General features: G+C 39.5%; 1 protein-coding gene across 3 annotated transcripts in view; it reads left to right on the plus strand.

The window, feature by feature from the left end:
* The window catches only part of LOC122797963 (glycoprotein-N-acetylgalactosamine 3-beta-galactosyltransferase 1-like), a 240438-nt gene extending 238640 nt beyond the window's left edge, over positions 1–1798 (plus strand). For all 3 annotated transcript variants that reach the window (XM_044066496.1, XM_044066493.1, XM_044066495.1), the window contains one exon: positions 722–1798. In XM_044066496.1, the coding sequence (XP_043922431.1) occupies positions 722–886 (165 nt within the window). In that variant the 3' untranslated portion in view covers positions 887–1798. The remainder of the gene's footprint in view (positions 1–721) is intronic.
* The last annotated feature ends 15134 nt before the right edge of the window (positions 1799–16932 follow it).

A 16932-nucleotide genomic window follows, 5' to 3' on the forward strand; every position in this document is an offset into this window, starting at 1 on the left:
ATTCTGGTGTGTTAGTGGGAACTTCTGGTTTGTTGCTGCTCCAGAGCTATTCCCAGATGGAGGTATGCTAAAGGTTTCATAGGCATCAAGATGCTGTGAATGAGCAGCTCGCATATGGAGGCGTGTGAGAAATCGCTCACATCCACAATGTTACATATGTGCTACCTTGGAACATTTTGGGTGAGGTTGACAGTTCCTTGTTGCAGGTGGACTACAGATGTTTTTTCCCCTCATGTCTAATTTTGCTAAGAGTAATTGAGAGCTGGAGATGGCAAGTTGAACTGGGACTAGAAAGATTGGAATTTAGAAGTTCACTGATTAGGGGCTATAAAAAAGTCAGTATCACAGAATGTGGGGCTTCCTCCCAAGTTATATCAATGTTTTTGGCTCTTTCAGATAATTAAATAAAGGAAAGAATGTATGGATTGTGAAATCAAAGTCCTTGGTTTTACAGTGCTGCAGAAAAATTGAATTGTGCATCCAAATTGCTATCGCGTGTAATTTTACCTGCTGAACCTGATGCTGTGATGCGGATGTTTTTTAAGATGTTTGTGCCAGATAACTCTACTTTATGTTGTACTCGTCTGCTTCAGTAAATACATCACATTCATTTACATGAAAATACATTTATGCTTGTTGAGAAAACTGTAGCCTACTTTTTATCAGGACTGCGAAGACCCGTTTTCTCCTTTTTAACACTTTTCATCTCTTTTATTTTCAGGGACCAGGCTGCTGTTCTGACTTTGCAATATCATTCCACTATGTTGATGCTAAAACCATGTATGTTTTGCAGTATCTCACATATCACCTTCGTCCATATGGTTATGTATACAGGTACAAACCAAATAAGACGCAAAATAGCATTGGGAAGGCAAAGCTTCTATAATCCAGACTTGTGCAATATGACATTATTAATAATGTTGCAAAAATCATGACTTCTTGATGCACTGATGCCTTTTGGTTGTTAAGACTTGTTTTGATTTGACCCTGCATTGCAGGTTTGGAGTCTGCTACAGAAACCTTATATCCCCGAAAGCTGCTAGTATTGAGGAGTAGACTAACTGTCACTGGAGAATCATGAGAACTTTAAATGACGGAAAGGCAGTGTTTCTGCAATGTACTAAAATATGTACTTTATCATTTGTAATCTGTATAATATTCGTGTCATGATGAAATATTAATTTTTGTATCATTTGTGTCTTACATGTATAATGTACCACAGTGCTTGTGAAGCCACTGGAATTTTACTATAGAGTTTTTGTAACATTGGACCTCTTCTAAAAGATTGTGTTCTTTAGGAAAAATAGCATATTAATTTCTGCAAAACAAAGAAAAGAACATGATGTATGCTTCCTGCCAAAGATAAGTGATTTTCCTCACTAAGGGACATGCTTAGACTTTTCTGGCCGTCTTGTGAGAAAAAAATGTTGTATGTAGCTATGCTAAAAATATGTATTTAACAGAATGTTCAGTCGAAAGTTCAGAACAGGGCTAAAAAGCAGAATTCTGATGCAGAAATCAGTCATAGTACTGACACAGTCTGAAAGAATGCCATTATCTGTCCACGAGTTCACATTGGATGTCTTTGTATGATGTGAGGATCAGATTTTAATGTCCGTATTTTCTGTGTCGATAAACTTGTTTGTAAATATATATACTTTGATTAGCTAGCTAATACCTGTTTAATTTTACTATCGGTTAGCAAACTTGAGATGAATTCCTTCAGTGATTTCCACGTATGAGGGAATTTGACATTATGTGCTAATATTTAAAATCACGGAACTCGATTATCAATGAATTAGTGTGACCCTTAATATGAAAATTCCTGTTTTTTACATATACTATTTTATTTCTTAATTTTCAGTTAGAGATTAGTTGAGGTAGGTAGAGACTGAAGTTAATTTACAAAACAGTTGAACAGATCAGAGAAAGATAGGGTACTGTATTTTTTTGGGTGTGCACAAGTGTCTATCCATTTAGATATCTTCAATCAGTTTCATTGATTCTGATGATGGTTTGTACACAGAAAGAGTTAAACAGCATACTGAAAGATCGGGGCTACATTTTCCTTTGGTATCTTGTATGTTCCATTCATATATGTGTGTATATATATATATATATATATATATATATATATATATATATATATATATATATATACACACATACACACCTTATCATATGCATTGCAAATTTCTTCATATGACAGAAGAATTCTTAAATGGAAGAGCTTTGCTTTACTTTTCTTGGCATTATGAGAAACCTGTTCTGAACATAAATATCAAGATATGTTGCATTTTTTTAAATGACAAGCAGTAACAAAATGCTGCTTTCAGATTATTTGTGTAAACAATTCTTAGACACTGTTTTTGATGTTAGTGCAAATGTTTCATGTTCCTTCTTTGAGGGTATGAGTTGATAAATGCAAGGCAGACAAAATGTAGTAGCAGAGAGACAGTAGGCGCACCTCTCAACTTTCCAGATTTTTGCCTCATATTTTTGGTCTGTTTTTTATAAAACTTATGAAATCGCTGAGGACTGATGTCATCAAATAATGACGCTCAGTTTTGTTGTAGACTTTAGATCCTTCAGAAAATGCATTCTAACACAAAAACAATTATTCTGCCTACCTTGTAAGTTTATATGGGCATTCTTTAAAATCTGCCCCTATATTTGGGCCTCCGTCTCCCTGTTATTTCAGCCTTTGTCCAAATTTCTTATGCCAAGAATTTGAGACCTATGACAGTAGGCCAGACTTGGATTCAGTATAAGTGATTTACTGCAGTCATGGGTGCCCACAGGTAGCTGCAAGGGGGTGCACTTGCACGCCTTTGGATTTTGACTTTACTTGCCGAGGGACAGTCACATTTACTTTTTAGTTAAAAAAAATATATATATACTGTTTTTGTTTTTAAGGGTGTTCTTTAAGAATGGTCCAGTCCCACACACTTATCATGTCACATCTGTGCATGTATTGTTACACAGACGTCCTGTTCTGCCTTTCCACATGTGCACAGAATTTTAAATACAAAAGATGTTCCATTCTTGTGTTGCTGCTTTCACATAATGCATGCAATGGATTCTTCAACAGCAACAAGTAAGGTTCCATTTCTTTCATAGTACAAGCTACAGCACAAGCTGTAAAAACTCGGTTGCCCCCTCTTTCTAGTGTCGCTTTTCGTCTGCTCGGAATAGGATACCCACTATTGCTTCTTACTGTTATACAAAGGGTATGGATAAATAATTCTTCTCTTAACAATGATGGCAATTATATTCCAGAATTGAAACTGACTGTAGCACTTTATTACTTATGAATATAAAGCAAGGAAAATTTTGAGGAAGTTTAAACATGCAAATAATCTCCAGTTTTCAGAATAGTTTATTTTTGTGCAAATATAGTTACAGATTAGAGCTTCTCTTTTGGTGTTATCACGTCTTTGGTTTCTTTAAGCCGCGGTGGTGGTGCTGCGGTAGCATTGTCTCCTCACAGTAAGACGCTGTCCAGTTCAATTCTCAGCTAGAGCGTCTTCTGTGTGGATACATGCGCAAATGTCCGTACCTTCGTTGAAGGTTGTGCGTCAGGGCTGGTAACTCGGCACGTAAAAATCAACTACCAATCATTAGCGGACCGGAGTTCCGCTGTGGTGACCCCTAACCGGGAAAAGCCGAAAGACACAACAACGTCTTTGGTTTCTTTCAGCAGATACATATTCTGTTCCTTGGCTCCAGCTGTTACATTGCTGTTTATACAGGGAGTCCAGCAAAGGACCACTGTATTACGCTACTTAAAAAGAACTTGCATCTGATCATGTCAGTTTAACATTAATTATCAACCATGAATAATAGAAGAAACAGTGCAAAAACCAACCAAGAAACACTTAAAGCACTGTTGAAAGGAGATGCCCAACACCGGTCAGCCACAGAATAAATCCAAAGTTTATTAAATGCGATAACCATCCAAAATACACGTAACGTTAAACGCTTATTGAAACAACGCGTTTTTCATCTAAAACTCAGACTTCATCAGACATCAATAAAACAATCTGTTAATTAATTAATCATCAATATTTATAGATACACGCTATTTCAAATGGTCCAATCAGGAACCGAAATCATAAATAATTAACCATGGACTCTAAAATTGAACACTTCGTATTAAATGAAACATCTAATTATTTGGTATCATGTGGTGGATGATAAAAATTATTACATATCGAAAGTCATAAAATGAATAATTATAACTTCATATCAAATTTATTACATTCATAACTCAACACTCAAATGTATATATATATAGGAATACTTCCATATCTGTGAATAACACTCCCTTCTAGTGGTCTTTGACCAAAATGACAAGTCACAACAAAACATTCACTGCATGTCTAAAATATATTTCTGTAAATATATATATATATATTAACATTAATTATCATTTACTACGTTTCAGAGTCAGTATTTAATTTACTTCACTAAAGAGAACTTTGTTGCAGGACTTTCATCTGACCTAGAGGTTTGTTGGGTCAGAGCACATTGTAAGCCTTCAGGACATTCACACAACCCATATCTGTTTACCTGATCAGCTTCACTGAACCTGTCCAGCAGTGTGGTATGACAAGCTTGCCCCATAGTGCCATGTCATCGTAGGAGCTGGAACTTCTTTCTTCATGAAGTATAGTCATTCATAGCCTAAGAAGGCTTTCTTATAGCACAGCACCTCAGTGCTTAAGAACTCAGCCTCCCAGCTCTTGGGCTTGGGATTCAAGCCAGACCTCAGCCATTGTTTATGTGGAGGCTACATGTTTGCCCCAGAACTGTATGGGTTTTCTGGATTTTCTCCTGGTATTAATTTTATTCTTCCTCTCAAATGTATAGATGTGTGTATATGTGTGTGTGTATATATATATATATATATATATATATATATATATATATATATATATATATATGTATCTATACACACACACACACACACACACACACACACACACACTCAGAACCCCTTCTCAGTGAGTTATGTTTATCAAATGGCTGCTACTTAAGCTCTAACATGGCATTGTTAAAGGCAATTTTTTTTTGCTGTTTTTTAAGCCACTTTGACAACAACAATTCCACTGTTTTAGAAGTTACGTCTGTAAAGATTTTTTACTGCAAAGTCAGTGAGTCACAAGTCTCTATGCATTTTTGTTTTTTAAACTTGGCTCTATCATCAGGGTTAAATTTCCAGTGTCAACTTCACAGTTCAAAGATTTGTCTGCTATATGTATTTGTACTAGGAGTAGATTAATTTTTTGCAGACTTGCCCTTTGCATAATACGTAACAAAAAGTTTTCTCTGAACACTTTGCACTTAATGTATTCTTTGAACATTCCATACTTTTTTTCATGAAAAACATTCTGCACTTTCCTCTATAAGAAAACCATAAAGAATCAGTTTGAAATTTTTTAAGAAACGTCTCCATTTTTTCAACTTGGTTTTCAATAAAAAGTGCTCAATGCATCTTTGTTTATGTAAACACACATTTTTTTTGAAAATTGAAGTGTGGGTCAGTTATTTTCCCTCAGATATTTGGATTAAAATTTCTGTGCTTCAAGCATTTATTGTATCCTATAAAAGTAAGCTAAACAGTAGTGGATGTAGCTCTGAACACTGTGAGGAGGTAGAACATGAGTAGGGATAATTAAGCTAGAAAGAGTAAAATGTGGCATGGAAGTAGGAAAAGGCAGATGGGGAGCAGGAGTTAGAGTGGAGGGCAGAGATGGTAGTAAGGATTTCGAATGGCAAAGTAAGAGAGGAGAGAGACTGACAAATGAGGAGGAAGTTAGTTGTTTTTATGGTTGTTTTGAAAACGAGTCCTAGTGAATCTGTAAAAGTGAGAGCAGGTGGCAGTTAATCCTAGAAGGAGCACTGGCAGACATAAGATTGGTTGAGGGGCTTTTAGGTGAGATTTGAGTAGATGTTGTGAGTCAGCTTTAGTGTAGTGGTCTGTAAAGCTTGAGCGACCACAGTGGATTTCCATTTTCTCTCATTGTTCCTTTTGGGCTTGCATGTCTTGCATCACTTCATTTCCGCATCCTCATGTTCAACTGTTGCTGTATCCTGTTTGTCAGAAGGATTGAATCCCCTATCTCCATTGCCAGTCCTGTACCTTTCCAAGTACCTTGAACTCAAATTTCTTTTCTGGTGGCATCATTAATACTAAAGCCATTAGCGTTGATGCAGTAGGCTGAGCTTGACATTGTTATAACCATGATCTTTAACTTCAAAAGAGAAGTAGATTGTGATGTGATTTTGTTTTCATAAGTTATTGTAGTTGGTCTCACAGTGTTCAAAGTTGGATACTCTCCAAGACTAAAAATTGGGGTTTTGCTGCTATATGAAGTTGGTCTTTTACTGCAACTCAAACCACTCTTAGGATTTGTTGTTAAACTTAAATGCATTTATGTAGTCTGTAACTGTCTTTCACCTTTAGAGCAAATTTTTGTGGTTGCTTAGTTTCAAAGTTAATGCCAAAGGGCATCAGTATTGTCCAAAATAATTTCCTTGATTTAAAGAGAGAAAAATTCTTATATTCATTTTTTCTGGATATTAATACAGAATCTGAATTTAGAAAAAAAAAGATTAACTTAAATTGCTGACAGTGTTGGTATGGGTCTGCTATTCAATGGGAATGAGTTTCATGCTTGGGTTCTTAGCCATTACTAAGCATGCAGCCCAGGGGACTATTCAAGAGAGTAGCCCAAATGCCCAACCTGTCCAAACATTTTCTGGTTAAGTAACTTGCTCATGGTCACACAGCAGGTAAATGAAGGTGTAAAGATTCAAACCCTGTATCTTAGTACAGGAAGTAGCTCATTAACTAGCCAGAGCCCTAGTCCTGTGAGCTAACTTAAGTCCTCAAATGTAGAATGCTGCAGTAAAGCATTCTGAGAACAGGACGGGGTAGTGGAATAAATGGACACTTACCTAATGATCTGATGCTGTAGGTGAGGGATTTTATTTTGAGACTCAGACAAGGGTGTGACAGTGTCTGTGGTATACATTATTGTAGATTAATAAGGTAACAGCTGTATTAGATTTTGATGCAGTTAATAAAACATTTGTTTTACTGTGTTGCTCAAGACAGAGCGGCTGAAACATAAAACTGTAGAGTTTATCAGGGCCTAAAATTAAGCAAGGACCTGCAAGAGATGCCTTACAGAAGACTTAGATGTTGCTGGCAACCATGCACTCATTTAGTCAAGAAATGACCAATGGTATGTAAGATCTGAGTACTTCATAGTTAACCGTGGTGTATAGTTTTCTTGGTTATTCACACGTAAACAGATGTACTCTAGGGCTTTGGCCTCTGGGTTTGCACCCTCTGCAAAAAATCCCGCAGGCACCCATGACCGCAGTGTATTACATCGGAATAAGCCACTTACACCAAGAGTAAGGTTTTTGAAATCTCTCCCCCAACCCCACTCCCCACAGGTTTGAAATTGTAATACATTAATACAGTATGCAGTAACAGAATATAAATCTATTCATGCAGTACATAGTAGCATAATATAAAAAATACGTTTATTCCAGTAGCCTGGGAGATGGTAAAGTATCGCTTGGCAAAGTGAAAAAAAAAAATCTGTCCAAACTGGATCACTACTGAGAAGCAAATGCCATCAAACCGGGGGGGGCAAACATTTTACTGATCACTTGTAGTTCTGTTTATGTCAAATATTAAAAAAAATTAACATTGTTGTCCACACTCCCAGCAATGCACTAAATCCATGGAATACGCTCATCCTCCACATGAATGAGCCACACAAGTCTCCTGTCAGGGCCCATGTATGGGGAGAGATGGGATGCAGCACTCCATTTCCAGGCCTAATGGGTATAAATAGGTTGTGTACCAAATCTCAGGGCATGTTGTACATGCTGGGGGGGGAGGGGTTGTGCTGCTTTCCCACCATTGTAGTTATTTTTACTTAAAAGCAGCACTAATTTCAGCCACACTGGACTCCCTACCAAGTGTCTTGTATGCTTGTATACATATATGTGACACTCCTGTGGCAATTGCCAGCACATTTTGAGTTCTACACTATAAAACCCCACAGTGATGCCATTAAATAATGGCTTACTATTGGTGTCCATCTTGATTGTGGCTATATTAAGTGCTCTTCACACCATTTTTTTGTTGTAGGAGGTAACTGGCTCTCTAATGCTACTAGGCAAAAAATCCTTCTGAGAAACAAATTCTGGACAAAATGGCATACTACTAAAAATCCAGTAGATCACCAAACCTTTAGGCAACTTGGAAATTACACTAAAAAAGCCATTGTGTTAGACAAAAAGAACTTTTGCCTCCAAGCACAGCAGACCTATCAAAAGAAACCTCAAAAGTTCTGGAACACCATCAACAAACTTCTTTACCCAGGACAATCTATCACTCCCAACCCATTAGGCTCCAACCCTGAGAATCCCATTCACACTGCCAATGCTTTTAATTCTTTCTTTACCAATGCCATCCAAACTCTTGCTAGCCACCTATCTCCAGATACCACAAATCTGCCTGCTTCGTCTTCAAACCCTCCCCCCATCATTTCAGTTACAACCTGTGTCTACTTCCAGTATATGCTCCCTTCTCTAAAAACTAAAACCTACCACTCCTTCAGCTGACCAACTCCCAGCAGAATACCTTCAAAAAGGAGCTAAAGCCAGTGCCTATCCCATATCCATTCTGATCAATAGAGCCATAAGTGAAGGAAATATCCCATCCATTTGGAACATTTCTTACATTATTCCACTACACAAAGGTGGAAATTCTTATGACTTCTCTAACTATCGTCCTATAGCTCTGCTATCTCCTCTGGCAAAAATTATGGAAAAGTGTATCCATAAGCAACTTCTTAACCACCTTCTCCAAAACAACTTACTTGCCAACTGTCAACATGGTTTCAGACCTTATCACAGTATCATCACTGCCCTGCTATCATTAACAATAACCATAACAAAACTATGCTTTCCTCTGCAGTATTCATTGATTTATCCAAAGCTTTTGACATGGTTAATCACCAACTCCTTTTACTTATAATGAAATCTCTATCACTTGATCCCTTAGCCATAAATTGGTTCAAATCTTACCTAGAAAACAGACAGCAGGCTGTACTCTGGCACAACAATCTTTCTAATCACCATCCCATCTCCCTTGGTGTCCCTCAAGGAGAGAAAGTCCTCTCCTATTTTCCATTTTTATTGATGACCTTCAGTCAGCAATTCCACATACTACCTGCATTCAATATGCAGATGACTCTATTATTATCTGCTCAGCCACTTCTCAAACCGAACGAAAGACCCTTACCCAGAAAGCATTTAATACTGTTGAAGAATGGTTCACAAACCGTTGCCTCCTCCTAAACCCCCCAAAAAACTAAACTGCTACTCTTCTCACCAGCCCATAAGTTCACCCCCATACATTTCACACTTACATCTAACAATGGTACTCTTATTTCTCCCGACCCTACTACCAAACTCCTAGGAATAACAATAGACAATAACCTCAACTTTGATGGTCATATTAACAGTACAATAAAAATGGTCAACAAGAAACTGGGATCCCTCTATAGAATCAAACCCATTCTTACACCAGTAGCCAGGACTGCTATAGCCAGAACTCACCAAATCTCTACTCTACTCTATGCTTTACCCATTTATATGAATCTTTCTAAAAACAACCTCAACAAACTGGCAGTATCCTATAACAATATTGCCAGATTTGCTACTGACTCTCCTTTCAGAACTCACCACTGCCTTAATCTAAAACAACTTGATTGGCTAGAGTTTCTACACCATCTCCAATTTCTACAGCTTGCTATAGCCCACAAGACCCTGTATCAACCCACCAATACTCTCAAGCCTCTTTACCCCCTACAATAATCCAAAAAACTTGCGCTCATCAAACAAACTACTGTTTAACACTTGCAGATCCAACAACTCAGCAGTTGACCCCCTGTTCTCTAATACTGTTGGAAAGCTATGGAATTTACTATCCATTGAAGTCACAACTCTGGCTTCTCTTACACTTTTTAAAAAGAAACTCAAACTATACCTCAATACACACTGGTTATGTTCCTGCACTAATCCTGACTAACGTTCTTACTTCTCACCAATAACTACCGTACATCGTCATAGTCTTACCCTTATAGTTTCTTTTTACCATGAAACTGCTACTGAATTTCATAAATATATGTATATAACATCCTCTCATAGGTTCATAGGTTCATAGGTTCCTACTAGGCTATCTGCCCTGGGGCAATTATAAGCCTAGCCCGATTCTGTATGGCTTACGCCACTGCTTGATTTGAGTATACTGTGCCCTTTTTAAGGTTTAGTTTACTGTGCCTCTGTCTAATAGTGACACGGGAGTAATCCCTGGGACAAACCTACGATCCCCCATCCACTTATCGAGATTCTTCTTGAAGAGATTCAGTGAGGTGCTCTGCCTCACATGAACTGGAATTCTATTCCAGAGCGAAGGGAGCCTCTGGGTTATGAACCTGTCCCTCCAGCAAGTTCTATTTATTTCTGTGCTGAGGTTCAAGTCCCTCGAGTGTGGCTCTAAGGGATTTAGATTTACTGAGGTGGAGCATGTCCATTAATGCTGGATTTGACATAGCTTTGTATGTCAGGCATAGATCGCCTCAAAGTAGGCGGTATGCAACTGAGTAGAGCTGGAGTTTTTTTAACCGAGCAGCATATGGCATCTGTTTGAGACCCTGATCCTCTTGGTGAGATACTTTTGGGGTCTTTCTAATTGCTGCAGGTGTCGGGTAAGGTACATCCCAAAAGGGGCATTGTATTCTATGATGGGCCTGATGAGGGATGAATAAAGGGGCACGATTACCTCTCTTGATCTAGATGTGAAACCCTTCGTGATGAGGTGGGCTATGTAGAAGGTCTTTCTAACCACTTTGGCAATGTGGTTTTCAAAGGAGAGATTGCTATCAACTTGGGTCCCCAGGTCCCTAATAACTTTCTCTGTACTTAATGGGTTTCCGCCTATGTGGTAATTTGTGGGCACATTGTTTTTGCCAAAGGGTATGACTATACATTTTTTGGCATTTAACTTTAAACCATGGCGCTGGCACCAGTTATCTGTCTCTGTGAGACCTTTTTGAAGGATGTTTGTGTCAGCTGGAGAGTTGATTATGGCGCCCAGTTTGCAGTCATCTGCGAACTTGGTGAGCCATAGTACTCCCACATTTGCCTGTACCTCGGAAAATTATATACCAAACAAGAGTGGTCCCAGGACAGAACCCTGTGGGACGCCACTTGTGACCGGTTTCGAGTCTGACATGGCTCCAGCAACTCTCACTCTGTGGGTTCTGTCTTTGAGCCAGTTAGCGACCCATCACATGACATAGGGGTTTATATTTAAGCTGGATAGCTTATCTGTGATGCCCGAGTGGGGTATTGTGTCAAATGCCTTTGCAAGGTCCAGATAGGCTGTGTGGACTACCTTCCCTTCATCTATGGCTTTGGTGACTGTTTCAAAGAAGTCAACCAGGTTCAGAAGGCAGGATCTGCCCTTGACAAAGCCAAACTGGGTAGGATCTAGTGTCTGTAGGTCCCCAATGTCTTTGTTTATGAGCTCCATGATGATCCTCTCCATAGCCTTGCAGACTAAGCTAGTCAGGCTTATGGGGCGATAGTTTCCAGGGTCCGTAGAGGCTCCACCTTTGTGGAGTGGGACCACTGTTGCTGTACGCCATTCTGTGTACACATATCCTGTAGTGAGGCTGAGATTGTATAGATGTTTTATTTGAGGGATTAGTTCCTCTTGTAGTTCATGTAGGATGCAACCTGGGACGCCATCTGGTCCCATGGAAGCAGTGTTTTTTGCTTTGGAGAGGGCAGCCTTCACCTGAGCATCTGAGATGTTTGGGAGGCAGCCCTCTGCCGGGATAGATACTTGCTCTTTTGGGGGGGGGTGGAGAAGTTTGCACTGAACCTGTCTGCCAGGATATTGGCGATGTCTGTGGGTTCAGTGTATTTTTTGTTGTTTAAAATCAACTCAGAACAAGTCTGGGAGTTGCATCCCAGGTTTCTAACATAACTGAAAAAAGCCCTATGATTGTCTTTGGTGTCCTGTGCAATTTTTCTCTCGAAGCTGGCCTTGGAGGATTTTATGAGGGATCATAATGTTTTGCTAGTACTGATCAGAGATGCCTTCCCTATTAGGGATTTTGCTCTATCATGTAGTAGCTTCCTCCTTCTGTTGTACAGTTTATTTATGGCAGGGGTCCACCAGACTGGACGCCTGCCTTTGGATGATTGGGCCTTGGTTTTGTTTGGGATAGCATGATCCATGCATTCCTGGAGATGTCCGTAGAATGCATTTATATAGGATTCTGCAGTTTGGGCTGTAGTTTCCACTGGCCCTGGGGCCTTGAAGGATTCCACTTCAGTTTTGAGAAGTGAGAAGTTCGCTTTTGAGAAGTTTTTCACTGTGGTTTTCTGGGCTGGGGGTGGGGTTGGGATGTGGACATCCAGTGAAATTAATTTATGGTCTGATCTTACCAATGAGGGATATACTTCTGGTGTGGAGTATAGAGTCCCCATGTTGGTAATGATCAGGTCTAGTATGTTGTCCCTGCTTGTGGGAGTGGTGATTAGTTGTTCCATAGCATTTGAGTTTATAATTTCCAGGAATCTTTGGGCTAAGGTGCTGGGGCTTGAGTAGTGCTCCCAGTCAATGTTTGGGTAGTTGAAGTCGCCCAATATAATGGTGTTCGGAGAGATCTTCATGTTCTCCAATGTTTTCAGGAAGGCCGAATGGGATTCCTGACTTTGAGAGGGTGGTCTGTAGGATGCTATAAACTGAAAAGCAGTCTTGCCCACTGTTAGTTGCACATGGATGGTCTCCGATACTTCGTGCAATGCCACTAACCTGGAGGTGTGGATATCCTTGATAAATATGGAAACTCCCCCTCCTTTTGTGGTTCGGTCCGGGTTTTGGGGCCGAAAAGCATGATACGAGGTATAGCCTGGTAGTGCTGGGGTGCTCTCTGGAGCCTTGAACCAGGTTTCTGTCACTGCACAGATATCGATGTTCTCCATACTGAGGAGAGCTTCGAGTGCATGCCTCTTGAGGTTAAGACTTCTGGCGTTTAGCAGCATTACCCTTAGTTTTTTGTTCCTTGTGCTGTCTATGGGGGGTGGGTTTGACTCTTGAGCCTTGCCTAAAAAAGGCACTATGGGGGTGGCAAGAGCCTTTGCCAATATCAGAAAGCCCAGTGGTGATGGGTGCAAGCCGTCCCTAGCGAAGCAACGTGGCTTGTCGAGCATGTCATCCCAGGCTGACAGACACTGGATCCCCTTTGAATGACACCAAAATTTTAGCCAGTTGTTAAAATCAATCATTTTGTCTTTGTACTGTGGCATCATTCTAGGTGAGGGTAAGATGCTGCTCAAGGTCAGGGTCATACCAGCCTGGGCTACATGATCAGAGAGCTCCTCTATGTCTCTTTTCATGTAGTCCAGGGAGGTACGTCTCAGGTCATTCACACCAGCATGTACAATGATGGAGTCATATTTGTATTTGCTTTGGAGTGACCTGAGTGCTTGCGTTATGTGTCGGATCCTAGGACCCGACAGGCAGCTCACCGTGACCTTCTCTTTATTCAGCCTGGTGAGCGGGACGTCAGTGTGTCTGACAATAGAGTCACCTATAACAAGAGTATCAGGTGTGTTATTCAGCCTTAAGGGCTGTGTCTGCTTGGCACACTGACTTTGTGGGTTATGTGTTGTGTGTGTTTTGTTTTGAGGTAGCGTTTGCTTGGATGTCTGCTTTGGAGGTCTCTGTTGCTTAGGTAGATTTTTATTTAGTGCCACCGAGTATGTTTTTGTGTATTTATGTGTTTGGTTCACTGATGTGGTGGGACTATGTGATACTGGAATTGTGTTGTGTGAGGTTACTTCTCCTCCTGACTGGTTACACCAGTTTTGAGATGAGAGAGCTCAGCCTCCAGTTTGGCTAAATAGTTGCATCTCTCACATGTATTTGAACCTGTTTGGAGGAGGAGAGGGTTGTCCGTGTACATGAGACAGTTGTAACATTGCCTCAAAATTCCCTGATTCACCAGCTGGACTGGAGAGGAAACCATTGACTGACCTTTGGACATGCTAGAGTAATATAGGGAAACTGAATTTAAGACGGACCAATAGAGGACAGGGTAATCATAGAGAGCATAAGAGTAAGTAGTGCTTATGGTTTAATAGTGCTAACTTGTAGGATTACTTAATTGGACCAGTGAAGGGCCTTAGAATGAGAATATGGTGTTTAAATTGAGAGATAGAGTAGTTCTAAGGGAAAAAGTGAAGAGCAGACTTTGTGGAGCCAGGAATAGTTTAAACCCAATTAGGTGGCGCTGCCCGCTGTTGCGCTATGCACAAAAAAACACGCAAAACCGCGCAAAAGAGGGTTTTAACAGAGGAAGATGAAGGAGTTTTGGAATTGACCCAAAATGGCCAATAAAACTACAGTTTCAAGTCAGTAACCACTCCCACAAGGGCAGGCAGGCTGCTCAATGTTTTTCACTGCCACTGATCAACAGAGAGACTCCTTTAGCCCAAGCAAAAAATGGCCTCGCAGAAACTTACAAACAGTTCAAGAACAGCAAGCCTGTAACTGAACTTTTTTAAATCTCAGAAAAGTGGGAAAAAAGCAAGATTTTTTTGTTTTTTCAGAGATAGCAGGGGTTAACAAGTATCAACAAGTTATAACAGTGCAGTAAATGACCCCACACAAGAGTGCTAGGCCAAAGACAGATAAAATGCAAGTTTTGAGAAAAAAACAATTTTAAAAATAAGTGCAAACAGGAAATTCAGTAAACAGCTCTAGGTTGTGCTCTAAATACAGTTACTAATGCAGAAATCAAATTTAACAAGTGAGAAAATGCTCAAAATAGGTGGCTATGCAAAAAAACTTAGCAAATAAACAGAGGAAAAATACTTAGTCTCAAAAGTGGCACCTTTCTTCTCTCAGCATTTTCTCCTCTTGGTGGGTGCTTCACCAACAGCCAACAAGCCTGAAAAGACGCCAAAACCATGAGGCAACCAGGTTTTAAGAGAGGAAGATGAAGGAGTTTTGGAATTGACCCAAAATGGCCAATAAAACTACAGTTTCAAGTCAGTAACCACTCACAGAGGGGCAGGCAGGCTGCTCAATGTTTTTCACTGCCACTGATCAACAGAGAGACTTTCCTTTAGCCCAAGCAAAAAAATGGCCTCACAGAAACTTACAAACAGTTCAAGAACAGCAAGCTTGTAACTGAACTTTTTTAAATCTCAGAAAAGTGGGAAAAAAGCAAGACTTTTTTTGTTTTTTCAGAGATAGCAGAGGTTAACAAGTATCAACAAGTTATAACAGTGCAGTAAATGACCATATCTTTGCTGTTTACTGTTCTTGCTATGCACAGTTGGAGTATGGTAGTTAGTATTTCTCTAACAATGTTTAACTATTTGCTATTTTTTGAAAAAAAAAATATTTTTTGGTTCTAACTAAAATGTATTTTTTCTAACTACTACTACTTTCTATATTGTATTTTGTATGCATCTTTACTGTTGGAAACAAAAAGGCGAGTAACACTGTGAGCGGAGTCAAAAAGACAAAAATATAATCACAAACCGCGTTTAATGTAAGCGCTTTCAATAAGATCAATGTCCCACCTTCATCAGACCTGATGAAGGTGGGACATTGATCTTACCGAAAGCGCTTACATTAAACGTGGTTTGTAATTATATTTTTGTCTTTTTGACTCCGCTCACAGTGTTACTCGCCTTTTTGTTTCTAAGAGTTTAGTTTTTCATTTTTGGTCTGCATCTTTACAGTTGTTTCCTTCTATATTGTATTTTGTGTGTGTCCTGGAGCTTTTCTCCCCCGGGCCTCTACTGAAAGTGGACATGTATCTAGTTAGACTAGCCCGGTCAACAAATGTAAAATAAATAAATAAATAAACTGTGTAGAACTGTGATGGCGTGTATTGCTGATATTTTGAACTGCCTTCAGAAAATATTAATGTGTATTAATTAAGGTGTTTTTCTCTGTATTGATAACACATAAAAGTAATTTATTTCCACAATGAGAAAATTTAACTTGCTTCAGTGGTTTAAGCCACATGTGCACATTCATGTATTTTTTTATGCAGGATGCAGCAAAAGTGCAAGTGTTTCCACTAACATCGTTAGCTGTCCATTATGGTGGATTTGTATCCTTAAAGCATACAGATTCACTAATGTTCTACTGTTAAAAGTTTCAACATGTGCTTGTCGTGCTACAATATGGTGATCACTCAAAACATTCAAGTTGAACCTCAGAGCAGCCTTTTTTTTGTTTTTTTTACTTTCTGGAAAGATTTGTCTTCATGTATACAGTCAGAGATATTTGATTCATCCTTTCTTTAAACTTTTGGAGAAATTAAAAAGGTTGCTCTCATTAATCAGAAAGCATCCTGCAGAGACTTCCTTATGGTTCATAGGATCTTAGGAAGTTACTAAGCTAATGGTACTAGGGCCCTTACAAGCCTAGTCAAGTTCTACCCTTATCTCCACAATCAGCACATAATGCCCATGTCCAAGAGGGACACAGGTGGAACACCTGGGATGAATTTACCATCCAATCGTCCAGATTGTGTTTGAAGAGGGCCAATGAGGTGCTCTGTTTGACATGAAGTGGGAGTCTGCTTCAAAGGTGTGGTAACCTCTGAGAGACAAATCTGTCCCTCCAGCAGGTTCTATTAATGTCACATACCAGGTTAAGGTCTGTACAGTGAGTAACTCCTGTACCATTTGACTTATTGATATGCAGCATTTCCATTAAGGCAGGGTCAGGGATTGCCTTATATGCAAGGCAGAGCTCGCCTCTGAGTAGTCTGTATGAAATGGAATAAAGCGACAGTG

Source organism: Protopterus annectens, chromosome 3.part1, assembly GCF_019279795.1.
Source record: "Protopterus annectens isolate FY-2018-M chromosome 3.part1, PAN1.0, whole genome shotgun sequence".
Lineage (NCBI taxonomy): Eukaryota > Metazoa > Chordata > Ceratodontiformes > Protopteridae > Protopterus > Protopterus annectens.